Source organism: Myotis davidii, unplaced genomic scaffold, assembly GCF_000327345.1.
Source record: "Myotis davidii unplaced genomic scaffold, ASM32734v1 scaffold962, whole genome shotgun sequence".
NCBI lineage: Eukaryota > Metazoa > Chordata > Mammalia > Chiroptera > Vespertilionidae > Myotis > Myotis davidii.
In genome coordinates, this window is record NW_006295559.1 from 3,855,208 (window position 1) to 3,868,552 (window position 13,345).

At 45.8% G+C, this 13,345-nt stretch overlaps 1 protein-coding gene across 1 annotated transcript in view; it reads left to right on the forward strand.

The window, feature by feature from the left end:
* Positions 1-405: 405 nt before the first annotated feature.
* RFTN1 (raftlin, lipid raft linker 1) overlaps positions 406-13,345 on the forward strand; it is a 163,427-nt gene continuing 150,487 nt past the window's right edge. The window contains exon 1 of the mRNA XM_006770209.2: positions 406-553. Coding sequence (XP_006770272.1) covers positions 409-553 — 145 coding nt within the window. The 5' untranslated portion in view covers positions 406-408. The remainder of the gene's footprint in view (positions 554-13,345) is intronic.

Sequence of the window (13,345 nt, forward strand, 5' to 3'; positions counted from 1 at the left end):
GAGAGGGGGGAAAAAGATAGAGAGCAGGTATGCTTTGGTGTCATTTCATAAATCACAGGATGGCTGGTGATGACATCTTAACAGAAAGAGGAGCCAGCCGGGGTACTGAGCACTGGGCCTACGGTGTTTGGGTCATATATTAAACTACAGGCCTGGTGCACGAATTTGTGCACCTGTGGCATCTGGCTGGCCTGCCCTGATTGGGGCTGATCAGGCCAGGCTGGCCCGGGGGAGGGGATGCAGGAGGTTGGCATATAGGATTATACTCAAGATTTCATAAAGGCCAAGGTGCTTTATGTAGTCTTCAAAGAGATTATGTGGTCTTTTGTACTATGGTGTTTAAAAATAAAATCTCAAAAAAAATCCCCACCCCCCTCCTCTACTTCCCTCTTGTTGGCAGCTGCTGAGATGGGTTGCGGATTAAACAAGTTAGAGAAACGCGATGACAAACGGCCTGGAAATATCTATTCAACTTTGAAGAGGCCTCAGGTGGAAACCAAGATAGATGTGTCCTATGAATACCGCTTCCTGGAGTTCACGACCCTGAGTGCCGGTGAGTACAGCCACCCCCGTGTTCTGGGGACGGATGCGCTCCACCTTTGGCAGGGTCTGCAGCTGAGGCTGCCCCATCAGTGTGTGTGGGGGGGTGCTGACCAGGACATACTGGGGAGGTGGGCAGGGGGAGGGCTGTGGGAAACTCTAAAGCAGTGGTTCTCAACCTTGGCTGCACATTAATCAGGATTTTAACAAGATTCCCAGGTGATTCTAATGTGCAGCCAAGGTTGAGAACCACTGCTCTAAAGGGTTGGCCTGCCCAAAGGGGACTGCTTACAGAAACCCATATATTTTTTTTGTGAAACCCTTTCACATTGTAAAAGAGAGCAACTAATTAAAATGATAATCAATTAAAACCATACATGAGCCGACCCTTACACATGAGTGGGCTGAACTGGCCCATGGGCCAACCAGTGTGCAGACCCTGCGTGATGCCAAGCCACATGGAAAAGGGAAACGTGCCTCATCTCCTCATACTAATCTGGCCTTCCAGCCCAATTCCCCTGCCCACGGTTCCCCATCTTTCAATAGTGCTTGTCAGCCTGGGCTTTGCCTCACCTGAGCCAGGGAGCGTCCAGGTCACCTGCCACCAGCAGCCTCCCCCGGGCACCGGGTGGCTGGCAGGTGATGGTCAGCGGTTTCCTCCCGGAGCATTTGCTGAGCGTTGAGCACTGACCGTGCGAGTGTAGGCTGGTGCTGCAGGGCAAGGGTTTCCTGGAGCCTCTTACCTGAAGGCAGAACAACTCATACACATGAGGTGAAAGCTCAGCACGTTATAATGCAAGTAGGAAAACACGTAAAGTATGTTTTCGGAAGAGGAAGGGAGCATTCTTCCTTATGGGGCAGGGTAGGGGGGTAGGGCCATCCCTAGATGTTGTGAGCATAAACCGGGTGCTACAAAACTAAAGCATCTTAAGATACTTCCTCCCTGGGTTTCTGAGTATATTTTAAGCTTCTAGTAACAGAAAAGAGAATTAGTGGGACAAGGCCTCCTATCTGTGGGTGTGAGTCCTGGCTCTGCTCTGGAGACGCTGGCCAATGGCTAGGCCTGCAGCATCCTCAGCTGTCAGATGAGCACATGAGTATCCACCTCAGGGCAGCTGTGATGGTTAGGAGAGGGAAGATGTGTGAAGCTCTTAACACCGTGTCTGGCACGTAGTAGGACTAGTAGTACTACCACTCCTCCTCCTCCCCCTCCCGACCATCTCCCTCACCTCACCTTCCTCTCTATTTATCCTCCCCCTTCTCCTCCACCCTCCTCCCCTTCTTCCCTTCTTCCTCCTCCCCCACTACTCCTGCTGCAGCCATCTCCCAGCTGAAGCTCCACCTGTTTCCCAAGCCCTGAGAAATATGGTTAGCCGGGTGTCTCTGTGTACCCCTCCAAGTCCCCCAAACTGAACCCAGCAACTTCCTCATCAGGTTGCTTTCCACTGGCCTCTTAAATAGCCAGACTTGACACTTTAGTCCCCTGTGACCATGCCCTCTCCTCACCCACAATTTCCATTCCGTCACCCAAGCCTATTAAAACTACCTCTAGAAATTCTAGAAATGCTTATAATAGAGCTAATGTAGCCCAAGCAAGTGCAAACACAAAATTATTTGGAACATCTGGTCAACCATCATTTGTTCAATGACTATTTGAGTGCCCACAACATTCTAGGCATTGTAGAATGATTAAGGAAAAAGAAACAAAAAAAACAAAACAAAAACAAAAGCATGTATAGGGAGAAAGATTGGAAGGAAATGTATGGAGATGTTATAAATTGTTTGTCAGGGTGTTGATATTATGGGGCGATTCTTTTTCCCCTTTTCACATATTTTTTTGCATTGCAGTGTATTTCCTCTGTTATTAGGAAGGGTACTTTTTGCTGACCTCCTCTGTCTGCCCACTGCTTCCCCACTCATCATCTGAATCACTTCCCTCACCTCCTAATCTGTCTCTGCTTCCTTATGCGCATCATAGCACCCACACTCTATTTTCTTTGATTGAACTACCTCTTTTTCTGATTATAAAAGGAACATATGCCCATTATAAAATGTTAGGAAAGACATTAGAAAAATCCTAACTGGTCTCCCTGCTTCTGCCCTTGTCCCCCTACACCAGTGATGGCGAACCTTTTGAGCTCGGCGTGTCAGCATTTTGAAAAACACTAACTTAACTCTGGTGCCGTGTCACATATAGAAATTTTTTGATATTTGCAACCATAGTAAAACAAAGACTTATATTTTTGATATTTATTTTATATATTTAAATGCCATTTAACAAAGAAAAATCAACCAAAAAAATGAGTTCGTGTGTCAGAGGTGTCAGAGGTTCGCCATCACTGCCCTACACTTCACATCACCCTTCTGCTCAAAGTCCTGCCATGGCTCCCCTCATCCCCGAGTGACACCGGCCTCCCTCTGTCCTCATTCTCCTGCCATTTGTCCTGCCTGTCCTGCCACTGCAGCCCTGCTGTTTCCCAAAGCCCCCAGGCCTCCTCCGGGCGTTTGCACTGCCTGTTTCCTCTACCGGGAAGTCCTCCCAGATATACCCTTCACTCAAACTCTTAACCCCCTTCTCTGTGGACTTTTCCCTGACCACCTACTTAAAATTTCCACCTACCCTCCAGCCCCCATCCCGTCCCCCTCCATAACACTTCTTACCTCTTATGTGCTGTATGTTTTGCTTATTGTTGTTTTTTTTAAATATATTTTATTGATTTTTTACAGAGAGGAAGGAAGAGGGATAGAGAGTTAGAAACATCAATGAGCAAGAAGCATCAATCAGCTGCCTCCTGCATGCCCCCTTCTGGGGATGTGCCCGCAGCCAAGGTACATGCCCTTGACCGGAATCGAACCTGGGACCCTTGAGTCCTCAGGCCGATGCTCTATCTACTGAGCCAAACTGGTTAGGGCTGCTTATTTTTATTTGCGTCCTCATTTGTTGTTAATAGGAGGTGGAAGCCCTTCTACTGAGTGCAGTGCATGGAATTGTGGCTATTTCATCCTGGGCTGTATCTTCGTACTTAAAACAATGCCTGGCACATAGTAGATATTAATACATATTTGTTGAATGAATACTCAATGTGTATTTTTGTATCCTGCTTTTTTGCCACTCAACATTGTATAGTGAGGCATGCCCCCTGTCGTCCCATGTCTTCCCAAAATATGATTTAATGGCTATACATGATTTAATTGCTCAGCATCCCATAATTTATTTAGCAGTCCCCTTTTATTGGACACTTAAGTTATTTTGGGCTTCGGGCTAATATAAATAATGTTGTGATAAGCCGTGCTGGACATAAATCTTTGTGCACATTTCTGATTATTTCCTCAGGAATTACTGAGTTGAAAGATACAAATGTCGAGACGCTTGACAAATTTGCTAAATGGCCCTCCAGCTAGGACCCGTGTGTGTAAAACACACATCTGATCCCGCCGAACCCTGTGGCTGGTTCCCTGCCTGGATGAATGAAATGGGGCTTCCTGCTGGTGCTCAGGGCTCTCAGCTTGGCCTGGCCCTTTGCGGGACCTCCCCCAACTCATCTCTGGGAGGACGTGTGCTGTGGCCCTTGGCCTTGCCTGCTTCCCCTGACCCCCTGTCCTGGCCCAGGACCCTCACTTCCCAGCTTCCGGACTAGCACAGGGCCGGCCCCACCCCTCCCTGTTGACCAGAATCCCACCCATCTGCAGTTGTTTCTTCTTGACCTCCATCCAGTCGGAATTACCTTTTTCTCTACACCAGTAGTTTGTCAGTATCATCCTCTGACACTTTATTACATCATAGATTATACTTACTTGTGTTTCCTTGAGAGCAAAGACCAAGCCTTGCTCATCTTTCCAGTCTTCCTTCTCGTTCCTGCTTCCTGAATAGCGTGCCCTGAATAGTCAGTCGCGTTCTAATAAACCTTCAGAGCAAAGGCTGCCTATGCTGGCTCCTTTCCCTGGCAGCCTCTCAAGTCCTTTCTCAGAAGTCCTAATGGGATTGTTCGCTATGGCTCCAGAACGGAGCCAACATTTCTCGAGAGCCTACTGTGTGCCAAGTCCTGTGAGGGGGCATTGCCTTCCTCACCTGATTTCCCCCTAACTTTTCAACTTTGCTGAAGTGTAATTTAAGCCCCTGACACTGCAGGGTCGTGTTAGGCCTGTGAAACCTTCATCTCATCAAGATACAGAACCTTGCCATCGCCCCAAAGGTGTGCCCGTGCTCCTGGGGAATCCTATGTCCAACCCTTTTGTCCCCAGACAACCAATCCTCTGCTCTGTGTCTGATTTTATTTACACAACTTTCTAGCATATTCTGGTCTGGCTTTTCCCATTCCGCAGACTTATTTTGAGATTCATTTGTGTTGTTTGGTGTGTCTGTAGTTCACTCCTACTTTACCGCTGGGTTGTATTCTCATGTGTGGATGTACCACAGTTGGTTTTGCTTTTCACCCACTGCTAGACATTTGGGTCATTTCTATTTTGGGGTGATTACAAATTAAATTTGTCTTTGTGTGCCTTCTGACGTCATTTTATCCTCACAGTATCCCTGTGAGGTATATAGTTCTCTCCTGCCTTTTTTTTTTTTTTTTGCCGATGAGGAAACACTCAGAGAGGTTATGTAACATTTCTAAAGGTGCAGTGCTAGGAAGTGACAGGGGCAGAATTTGAACCCAGATCTCTTGGGCATCAAAACTCTTGAGCCTTATAAACTGCAGGGTGCTAGACAAATAGGTATTAACACCGGTTAGAACATTCTTGTTAGGAAACTTGTGTTATCATAAATCTTTGTGCACATTTCTGATTATTTCCTCAGGAATTACTGAGTTGAAAGATGCGAATGTATCTTTAGAACATTCTCGTTAGGAAACTTGTGTTATCATGGAGAGGGACGTACAAATGTTCCTCTTCCATGTGGTTTTGGCCAGAGGAGATTTTCCAGTAGCACTGGACATGCGTATTTTTCAGAGAAGATGCTCATCTGACTGAACACATTGCCACCTGCGACCTCACTTGTAGGGCGGGCAGAGGCGGCAAGCGGCAGGAATCTCACAGCGAAGCGCACAGCTGCCAAAAAATCTCAGTTCTGGGTGATGCGATCAGGCCTTACATTTTCAATTAACTCTGGTCACCGAGGGATGAACTCGCCCTTTGATGGGTTTTGTCCCAGACGGAGGCCCATAAAGCATTACGATTTCCGCACAACGGTGCCTCGTTATCCCTTTTACGTGTGGGTTTTGCCAGCTTCCCTGTGCCAGGCCACTCTCACACCACTTGAAAGCTACCTGTGTCAGCTCCATCAGAACCGACTGGGTTTTATAGGTGCTCAGTGCCTGGTATGGTTGGCACAGTGAGTGATCTGAATAATGAAGCTAGTGCCGAGAGCTTGATCTTTGCTTCAAAGTTCTAGTCCTACACCATCCGGTGTAGCAGCCACCAGCCATATGGCTTTTTAAGTGTAATAACTGAAATGAAATAAATTTTTAAAAATTCAGTTCCTCTGACACACTAGCCCCACTTCAGGTGCTCAGCAGCCACAGGTGCGGGTAGAGAACACCTCCATTGGCACAGGAAGTTCTGTTGGGCTGCTCTGATCTGTTTTCAAGGAAGGATAACTCATTCCAGGTCAGAATCTGCATCTCTAACTCAGATTAATGTACCATTTTTATTATGAACGCTTACCGTTGGGGTCTTTAGGGACCATAGGGTAACAGTTCATTGGCCCCACAAATATTTATTGGATGCCAATCTGGGGCCAGGATGTTGTGTCCAAAGGACATGTGGGTGAACCAGATAGGAGGTTTATCCCGATTGTCTTAACTTAGCTGCCATAACAGAATACGCCATCCTGGGTGGCTTAAACCACAGACATATATTTTCTCATGGTTCAAGAGGCAGAAAGTCCGAGATCAGGGGGTCAACATGGCTGAGTTCTGGTGAGGACTCTTTTCCTGACTTGCAGACAGCTGCCTTCTTGCTGTGTTCTCACATGGCTATGAGAGTTCTCTACTGTCTCTTCTTATAAAGACATTAATCCTATTGGATTAGAGTCCCTCCCCCTTACTACCTCCTTTAACTTAAATTACTTCCTTATTTCAAATACAGTCAGATTGAGGGTTACGGCTTTCACATTTGGATTTTGAAGGGACACAATGTGGTCTAGTTCATTTGTTTGGATTGGTTCAAAATCTCTTAACAATGAAGAAGTAGGCGCTTGTAAATACTCAGTGCTAAAGTGATGGTGATCGAGGGGACATGGTAGCTCCCAGTCTTTCTGGAAGGGGGTGTGTGTGGGTGTGTGTGAAGGAAGGCTTGAGATGTGCAGGTGGATTTGGAGTTAGCTAGGCAGAAGGATGAAGGTGAAAGGAGATGATGTTTTCAGGTAAAAGGGATGACCTAGCGGAGGGCCCAGAACCCAGAGACTACACTGTATATAGGGGAAACTGGCAGCAGTTCAGTTTAGTTCAGTGGTTCTCAACCTTCCTAATGCCGCGACCCTTTAATACAGTTCCTCATGTTGTGGTGACCCCCAATTTCATTGTTACAAATTGAACATAATTAATGCATAGTGATTAATCACAAAAACAATATGTAATTATATATGTGTTTTCCGATGGTCTTAGGCGACCCCTGTGAAAGGGTCGTTCGACCCGTAAAGGGGTCGCGACCCACAGGTTGAGAACCTCTGGTTTAGTTGGAGTGTGGCCTTTGGGAGAAGAAAGTGGGACCAGATGACTAAAGGTCTTAAGTCTTGGCCTGAGGAGTCTAGATTCTCTCAAGAGCACTGAGGGTTTTAAGGAGGGGAGAGGTGACATTATCAAATTCATATTCTGAAAAGTCTGCTCCGGGTTTAGATGAAGAAGGATGGAAAGAGTACAACTGGGGAAAAGGAAACCATTTGGAAGCCATTGCAATCATCAGGCAAGAGGTTAAGGTAGTCTCCGCTGAGGGAGTTGCAGCTGGGACACAAGAGAAGTGGGTGGGGTCAAGAGAGATCAGGTGGTGGTCCCAGAGTCTGATTGGCAGGTCAGGGAGAGGGGCTGGTAGAGAGGATGTGGGTTTGCTGGGCACCTGGTTGGCTGGTGTGAGGGCCACACAGCTGGCTACTCTGATTCTGCTTTAAAGCATTTTCAAAGAACGCTGCCACTTAATCATCCAAATATCCCTGAGAACCGGAGGGAAGGTATTGCATTTCTCTCTCTCTCTCTCTTTTTTTTTTTTGGATGAAGAAATTGCCTTGACAGATAGTAAAGTAAGAAGTGGGACCAGTGTTTGAAATCTCTTCACTCCGGATTTTTTGTACTGCACTCGAAAGAGGGCTCAGTGCCAACCTGTCAGGCGTATTGGCTAGTGTATTTATTTAAATAACCGTGTTGAGCTATAACTTATATACAATAAAATACACCCATATTAAGTGTATAGTTTTATGAGTTTTGATAAATGTAAATATCCATGTAACTTATCACCACACTCAACATACAGAACTTTTCCAGCACCCCCAAATATTTCCTCCTGCCTCCTTCAGCCCTTACCCCAGACAACCGCTGATTGGCTTCCTGCCACTGTAGATTCCTTTAGCTTCTTTCGCAATAGCATAGGAATGGAAGCCACCGTGTAGGTTCTTTGGTGTCGCACTTCTTTAATGCAGCACAATGCTTTTGCGATTCATCCACGCTGTTGCATGTATTACGAACCCATTCCGTTTTGTTTCTGAGAAATATTCCATTGTTTGGATATGCAAACAGTTTGTTTGATCATTCTCCTGTTAGGCGTTTGGGCTGTTTCCAGTTTGGGGCTATTATCAAACAAACGGCTATGAACATTTGTGAGCAAGTCTCGCGTGTGGACGTAGGTTTTCATTTCTATTGGGTAAATATGCAAGGGTGGAATTGCCGGGTTGTTTGGTAAATGTATGTTTACTTTTGTCAGAAACGGCCCAGCTGTTTTCCAAAGTAGTTGCACCATTCTTCATTCCCAGCAATGTACGAGAGGTAGTAGCTTCATTTAATACACGTGATAATTAGAGCTATTTATTTGGTACCTTCTGTTGTGTTAGTCAATTTCAGACCAGCTAACAGCAGTCATAGCAGGTGGGTGGAGTCGCCTCCATGGTATATATCAATCGAGATCTTGACTCTGGAGAGGTTATAAAAGTAACTTGTCCTGGGCCACCAAGCGGTTGGATGTTGGTAGCACATCCCGTCATCTTACTGAACACTGGAGCCTTCACTTTCGGCTCTTGGTCCCTGAATCTCCTGCACGCTGTGGGGAGCTTAATCTAAGTGGAAGGGCTTCACCAGGGAAAGGTTGGAAGGAACTCATGCTTTATTGCATGTCTCCTTCAAGCTGGTCTTCTGTTCCCCCCTCTTACATTCTTGCTTGTAAAACACTCCCATGACACACATTGCAATTTCTAGGATCAGTTCTCATGGCCGCATTTTTAAAATTCCCGTCTTTGTGGTTTTCCTGCCTGAGAGGTCTTTAAGCGCCGACCTTTGGGATTTTTTCTTTGGCGTTGTGCTGACCAGGCTCATGCTTGGATTTTGGCTGCCAGCATTTTAACGTTAAGCTCTGCATATCAGTTCGGGGTGGCCATGATAATAACAGAGGATGACATTCATTATGCAAAACATGCACATTGTGTAACGAATCATGTAAGGGTCCCATTTTTATTGAACTTCCGGTCTGGGTAACCGTAGCCCTAAACACAACTGCCGAAGCGGTTGATAGTCATTGTCTATGTAAATTGTCCTTTAAATCTCTCCTCACAATTAGGAAAAAGCCTAATCTAAAAAGAAGGATCAACAACTTACATTAAGGTCTAAAAATTAACAGACTGAAGTGTTTTGGGGCTAAGAGTGTGGGTGCCTAATGGCCAGTTAAAAACCCTGGCTCTGTCTGATTTCATGGGTTGTGAAGCGAGGTGATAAGCAGGGTTTAAGCCAGCATCCCAAATAATGTTAACCTCCAGAGACAGACTGCAAGCCTTTAGGACTAATAATTTCTTTAACGGAGTGTTTCTCCAACTTTGAGGGAGATTCAGAATCAGCTGGAGCGGTTGTTAAAACCCACAACCTCAGCCCCAGAGTTTCTGATCCATTAGGTCTGGGGCAAGGCCCGAGAACATGCATTTGTGACAAGTTCCCAGAAGTTGCTGGCCTGGGGCGGGGGAGTCACACTTTGAGAACCTTCGAAGGCCAGGTAGAGTGCAAATTTCTTTTATCTAAGTGGAGATAGGAGCGAAAAATGATACTGGTGTGATTTTTTAAAGCAGTGGTTCTCAACCTTGGCTGCACATTAGAATCACCTGGGAATCTTTTTAAAATTCGATTTCTGGGCCTCAACCTCCGGAAATTCTGTTTCTTTGTTACTAATGTTGTGGCCCCACCCCATAACAAAGAAACAGAATTTCCGGAGGATGAGGCCCAGAAATCAGGATTTAAAAAAGATTCCCAGGTGATTCTAATGTGCAGCCAAGGTTGAGAACCACTGTTTTAAAGTATATCATTAATTCAATAAATATGTTCACACCTAATTGTATATTATGACCAACTCATTTATTGCCTTAAAGTAGCTTTTAATGTATTTGGAAAGACAGGCCATCCTCCTAAAAAAGAACACCAGTTGATGCAACTTTGCTTTAGCCCAGTGATGGCGAACCTTTTGAGCTCGGCGTGTCAGCATTTTGAAAAACCCTAACTTAACTCTGGGGCCGTGTCACATATAGAAATTTTTTGATATTTGCAACCATAGTAAAACAAAGATTTATATTTTTGATATTTATTTTATATATTTAAATGCCATTTAACAAAGAAAAATCAACCAAAAACATGAGTTCGCGTGTCACCTCTGACATGTGTGTCATAGGTTCGGCATCACTGGCCTCGACCTACATTTTCAGCTACATGGCTCATCACACTTACCTCTAACCACTCCACCTTAGAAGCAGGTCTGCTGGCTGTGGTTGGCCCCGGTAGTCATGTGGTCCAGCCTCCTCCTTGGCTCCGTTGTTTGGAAGACTTTGCCTTAATTACGTCTGCACCCCCTCTGTTCCTTGCACCCCCTTTTTATCCTTTTGCCTTGCCCCTGCCAGTCTGACCAGGCCCCATAGAAATGACGTAAGTTGGCAGCCTAGAACAAGCGTTAATGGACTGAGCTTGAGTCCTGATGTACCCGGGAGTTGGCGAGGAGTGACACCTGGCCGCAGGTGCCTTTGGGTGTGGGTTCCCCTTTACCGGGAAGCCCCACATAGGCAGCTGTGGAGAAGAGCCAGGGGGTGGGGTGGTTATTTGCATTATAGGAGGACTCTTGGTTTAAAGTGGGTTTCGCCATGGGGTTCCTGTAGATAGAGCCTGGAGTGCTCTGAAGTGTTTGTTTTGCCATCCTTAATGAGGTGTCTATCGCCTCATGATACCTGCAGCTTTGAACATAACAAATTCCTCTATAATATTTGGGTCTCTTCATCAGAATTAAACATAAAGTCACTGATGTTGATGGCATTTTTTAATCAGGTAAAACAAACAAACCAATCTTAAAGCAAAATGAGGGAGCGAGCCATGGAGGAGGGGAGGTGGATGGATAAAAGGAAGACCCAAAGCAGCCCATGATGTTATAGCCAAAGGCAGGAGGTCCCCCCAGGTCTGAGTTAGGGGGGGTGCCTCTAAGCTCATCCCACAGGGTGGGTCCTCCAGCTGCAGCCCGTAATCTCAATGACAGAAAGGCTGTTCTGCTCCTGGGCCTTCCCTTGACTTGCTGAGAATCCCTGCAGAATCCCTGTGATGAGCAGTGAACTTAAATGATGATGATAATAGTCTTTTTTTTGAGATGAAAGAATATTTATTTGGGAAGCATTGATTCAGGAAGAAGCTCAAATAATGTTCTGAGTAGGAGACAAAGGCAAGGAGTATGATGAGAAAAGGAAGGTGAATGATTATATTAATAGGAGGAAGGCATTTCTAGATGATGATAGTCTTAATACTGTAATAGTAACCACAGAAATTACAGCTAATGAGCCACACACCATGCTTAGTGTAAGTTAGTCCTCACCGGATCCTGATTTTACAGGTGAGGAAACCAGGCTCAGAGAGGTTACCCAACATGCCCACTGTCACACAGCAAATATGTAATGGGGCTAGACTCAGAGACTTGCCTTGTTCAAATCATTTGCTCTTATGCTATGTTGGCTAAGGAACAGGTCCCTCAGGTGCAGCTTTGAGAAGTGGTAGGCTCTGCGCTGTCATTCAGAGATCCCAGCTGGGATGGCCTTCCCTCCCATAGAGCCCTGCTCTGGGAAGAACTTACCTGTCTGGTGAGTCATGGATGGTGGGCATGAAAATAGCAACTGAGTGTTACGCTGTGGAGTTTCCATGCAGCTTCATGTACTTAAGCCCAAGGGATCCTTGCATCTCCAGAGGTGATGTTTCTGTCTTGTTGGATAGATGGGGAGGCTCAATCCCAGGGCGCACCTGGCTTGCAGGACCACAGCTTGAACTTGGGTCTTCCATCTCCATGTGGCCTGTGCATGTCACTGCTGCCCAGGCCCCTTGAGGTCTGGGGGTCGGAAGCTATGTTAAGGTCATGCTGTCTAGCCCTGCCAGTGTGGTTCAGCAAATTCAGCAGTTGTGTCTCTTTATGAACCAGGAGGTCACAGTTTGATTCCTGGTCAGGGCACATGCTCAGATTGCGGGCTCAATCCCTAGTAGGGGGCGTGCAGGAGGCAGCCAATCAATAATTCTCTCTCATTATTGATGTTTCTATCTCTCTCTTCCTCTCTGAAATCATTAAAAAAGTATATATTTTTTAAAAAGATCACGCTGCCTATTGCCCATTGGGAACCACTTTCCTTATTTGCCAAGGTCAGGAATGTTGGCTAAAGACCCAGTAGAGTACAGTGTTGGCTTCCATTTGTTGCTGGTTTTTAAATAGCGCTGTTTGAACTCTAGCTCCGTTTGGAAGACCCAGTCTTGAACTTGGGTACGTGTGGATGGCTGCCACTTAGTCACAGCTTTGTCACCGTGCCAAGCTCAGGTTTTATCTTGGGCTGAATATAGACTCCTCCTTTGCTGAAAATAGTGTGTGCTGTAAGGTATGAAAATATTTTTCTTTCCTAGAAAATCATTCCTTGCTCCTCTAGGTAGCATCGACTTCTGTGAAACCATCTGTTCTTCTGACATAATTTCCAGACTATTCAATTAAATAGTTTCTCCTGACCCACTTTCAGCTTCTGTTTCCGTTCACTGTTCATTAATAAATTGTATTGTAGAGTTTTCATGGAGAATATGTGTGTGCGTGTGTGTGTGTATTTAATTTCAGTTTGGGCAACAGCCATTGTCGGGCCCTGTGGATTTATTTAATTTCCTACCTGTGTTTTACTTTTGTTCTCAGTTTCTGTAACTGCTAAGAGTTGGATGCATTTTTTTGTTTTGTTTTTAAGACTTCATGAAAGGAAGTCTATGACATGAGTTATGAGTTGAGGTTCTGGTTGGGAGATGTGCTAAAAACAGACCCTGTTTTTTTATTTGTTTGTTTGTTTTTCAATTTTCCATCTGTGTTTTTTTTTTCAATTATAGTTCACATTCAATACTATTCTGTACTAGTGGCCAGTGCACAAAATTTGTGCATGGAGGGGGGTGTCCCCCAGCCCAGCCTGCACCCTCTCCAATCTGGAACCCCTCAGGGGATGTCCAACATCCCTCTCGCAATCCGGGACCACTGGCTCCTAACCGCTCACCTGCCTGCCTTGATCACCCCTAACCACTTCTGTGACCTGATGGCCCCCAAATGCCCCCCTCTGCCTTCCTGCTTGCTCCAACTACCCCCGCCC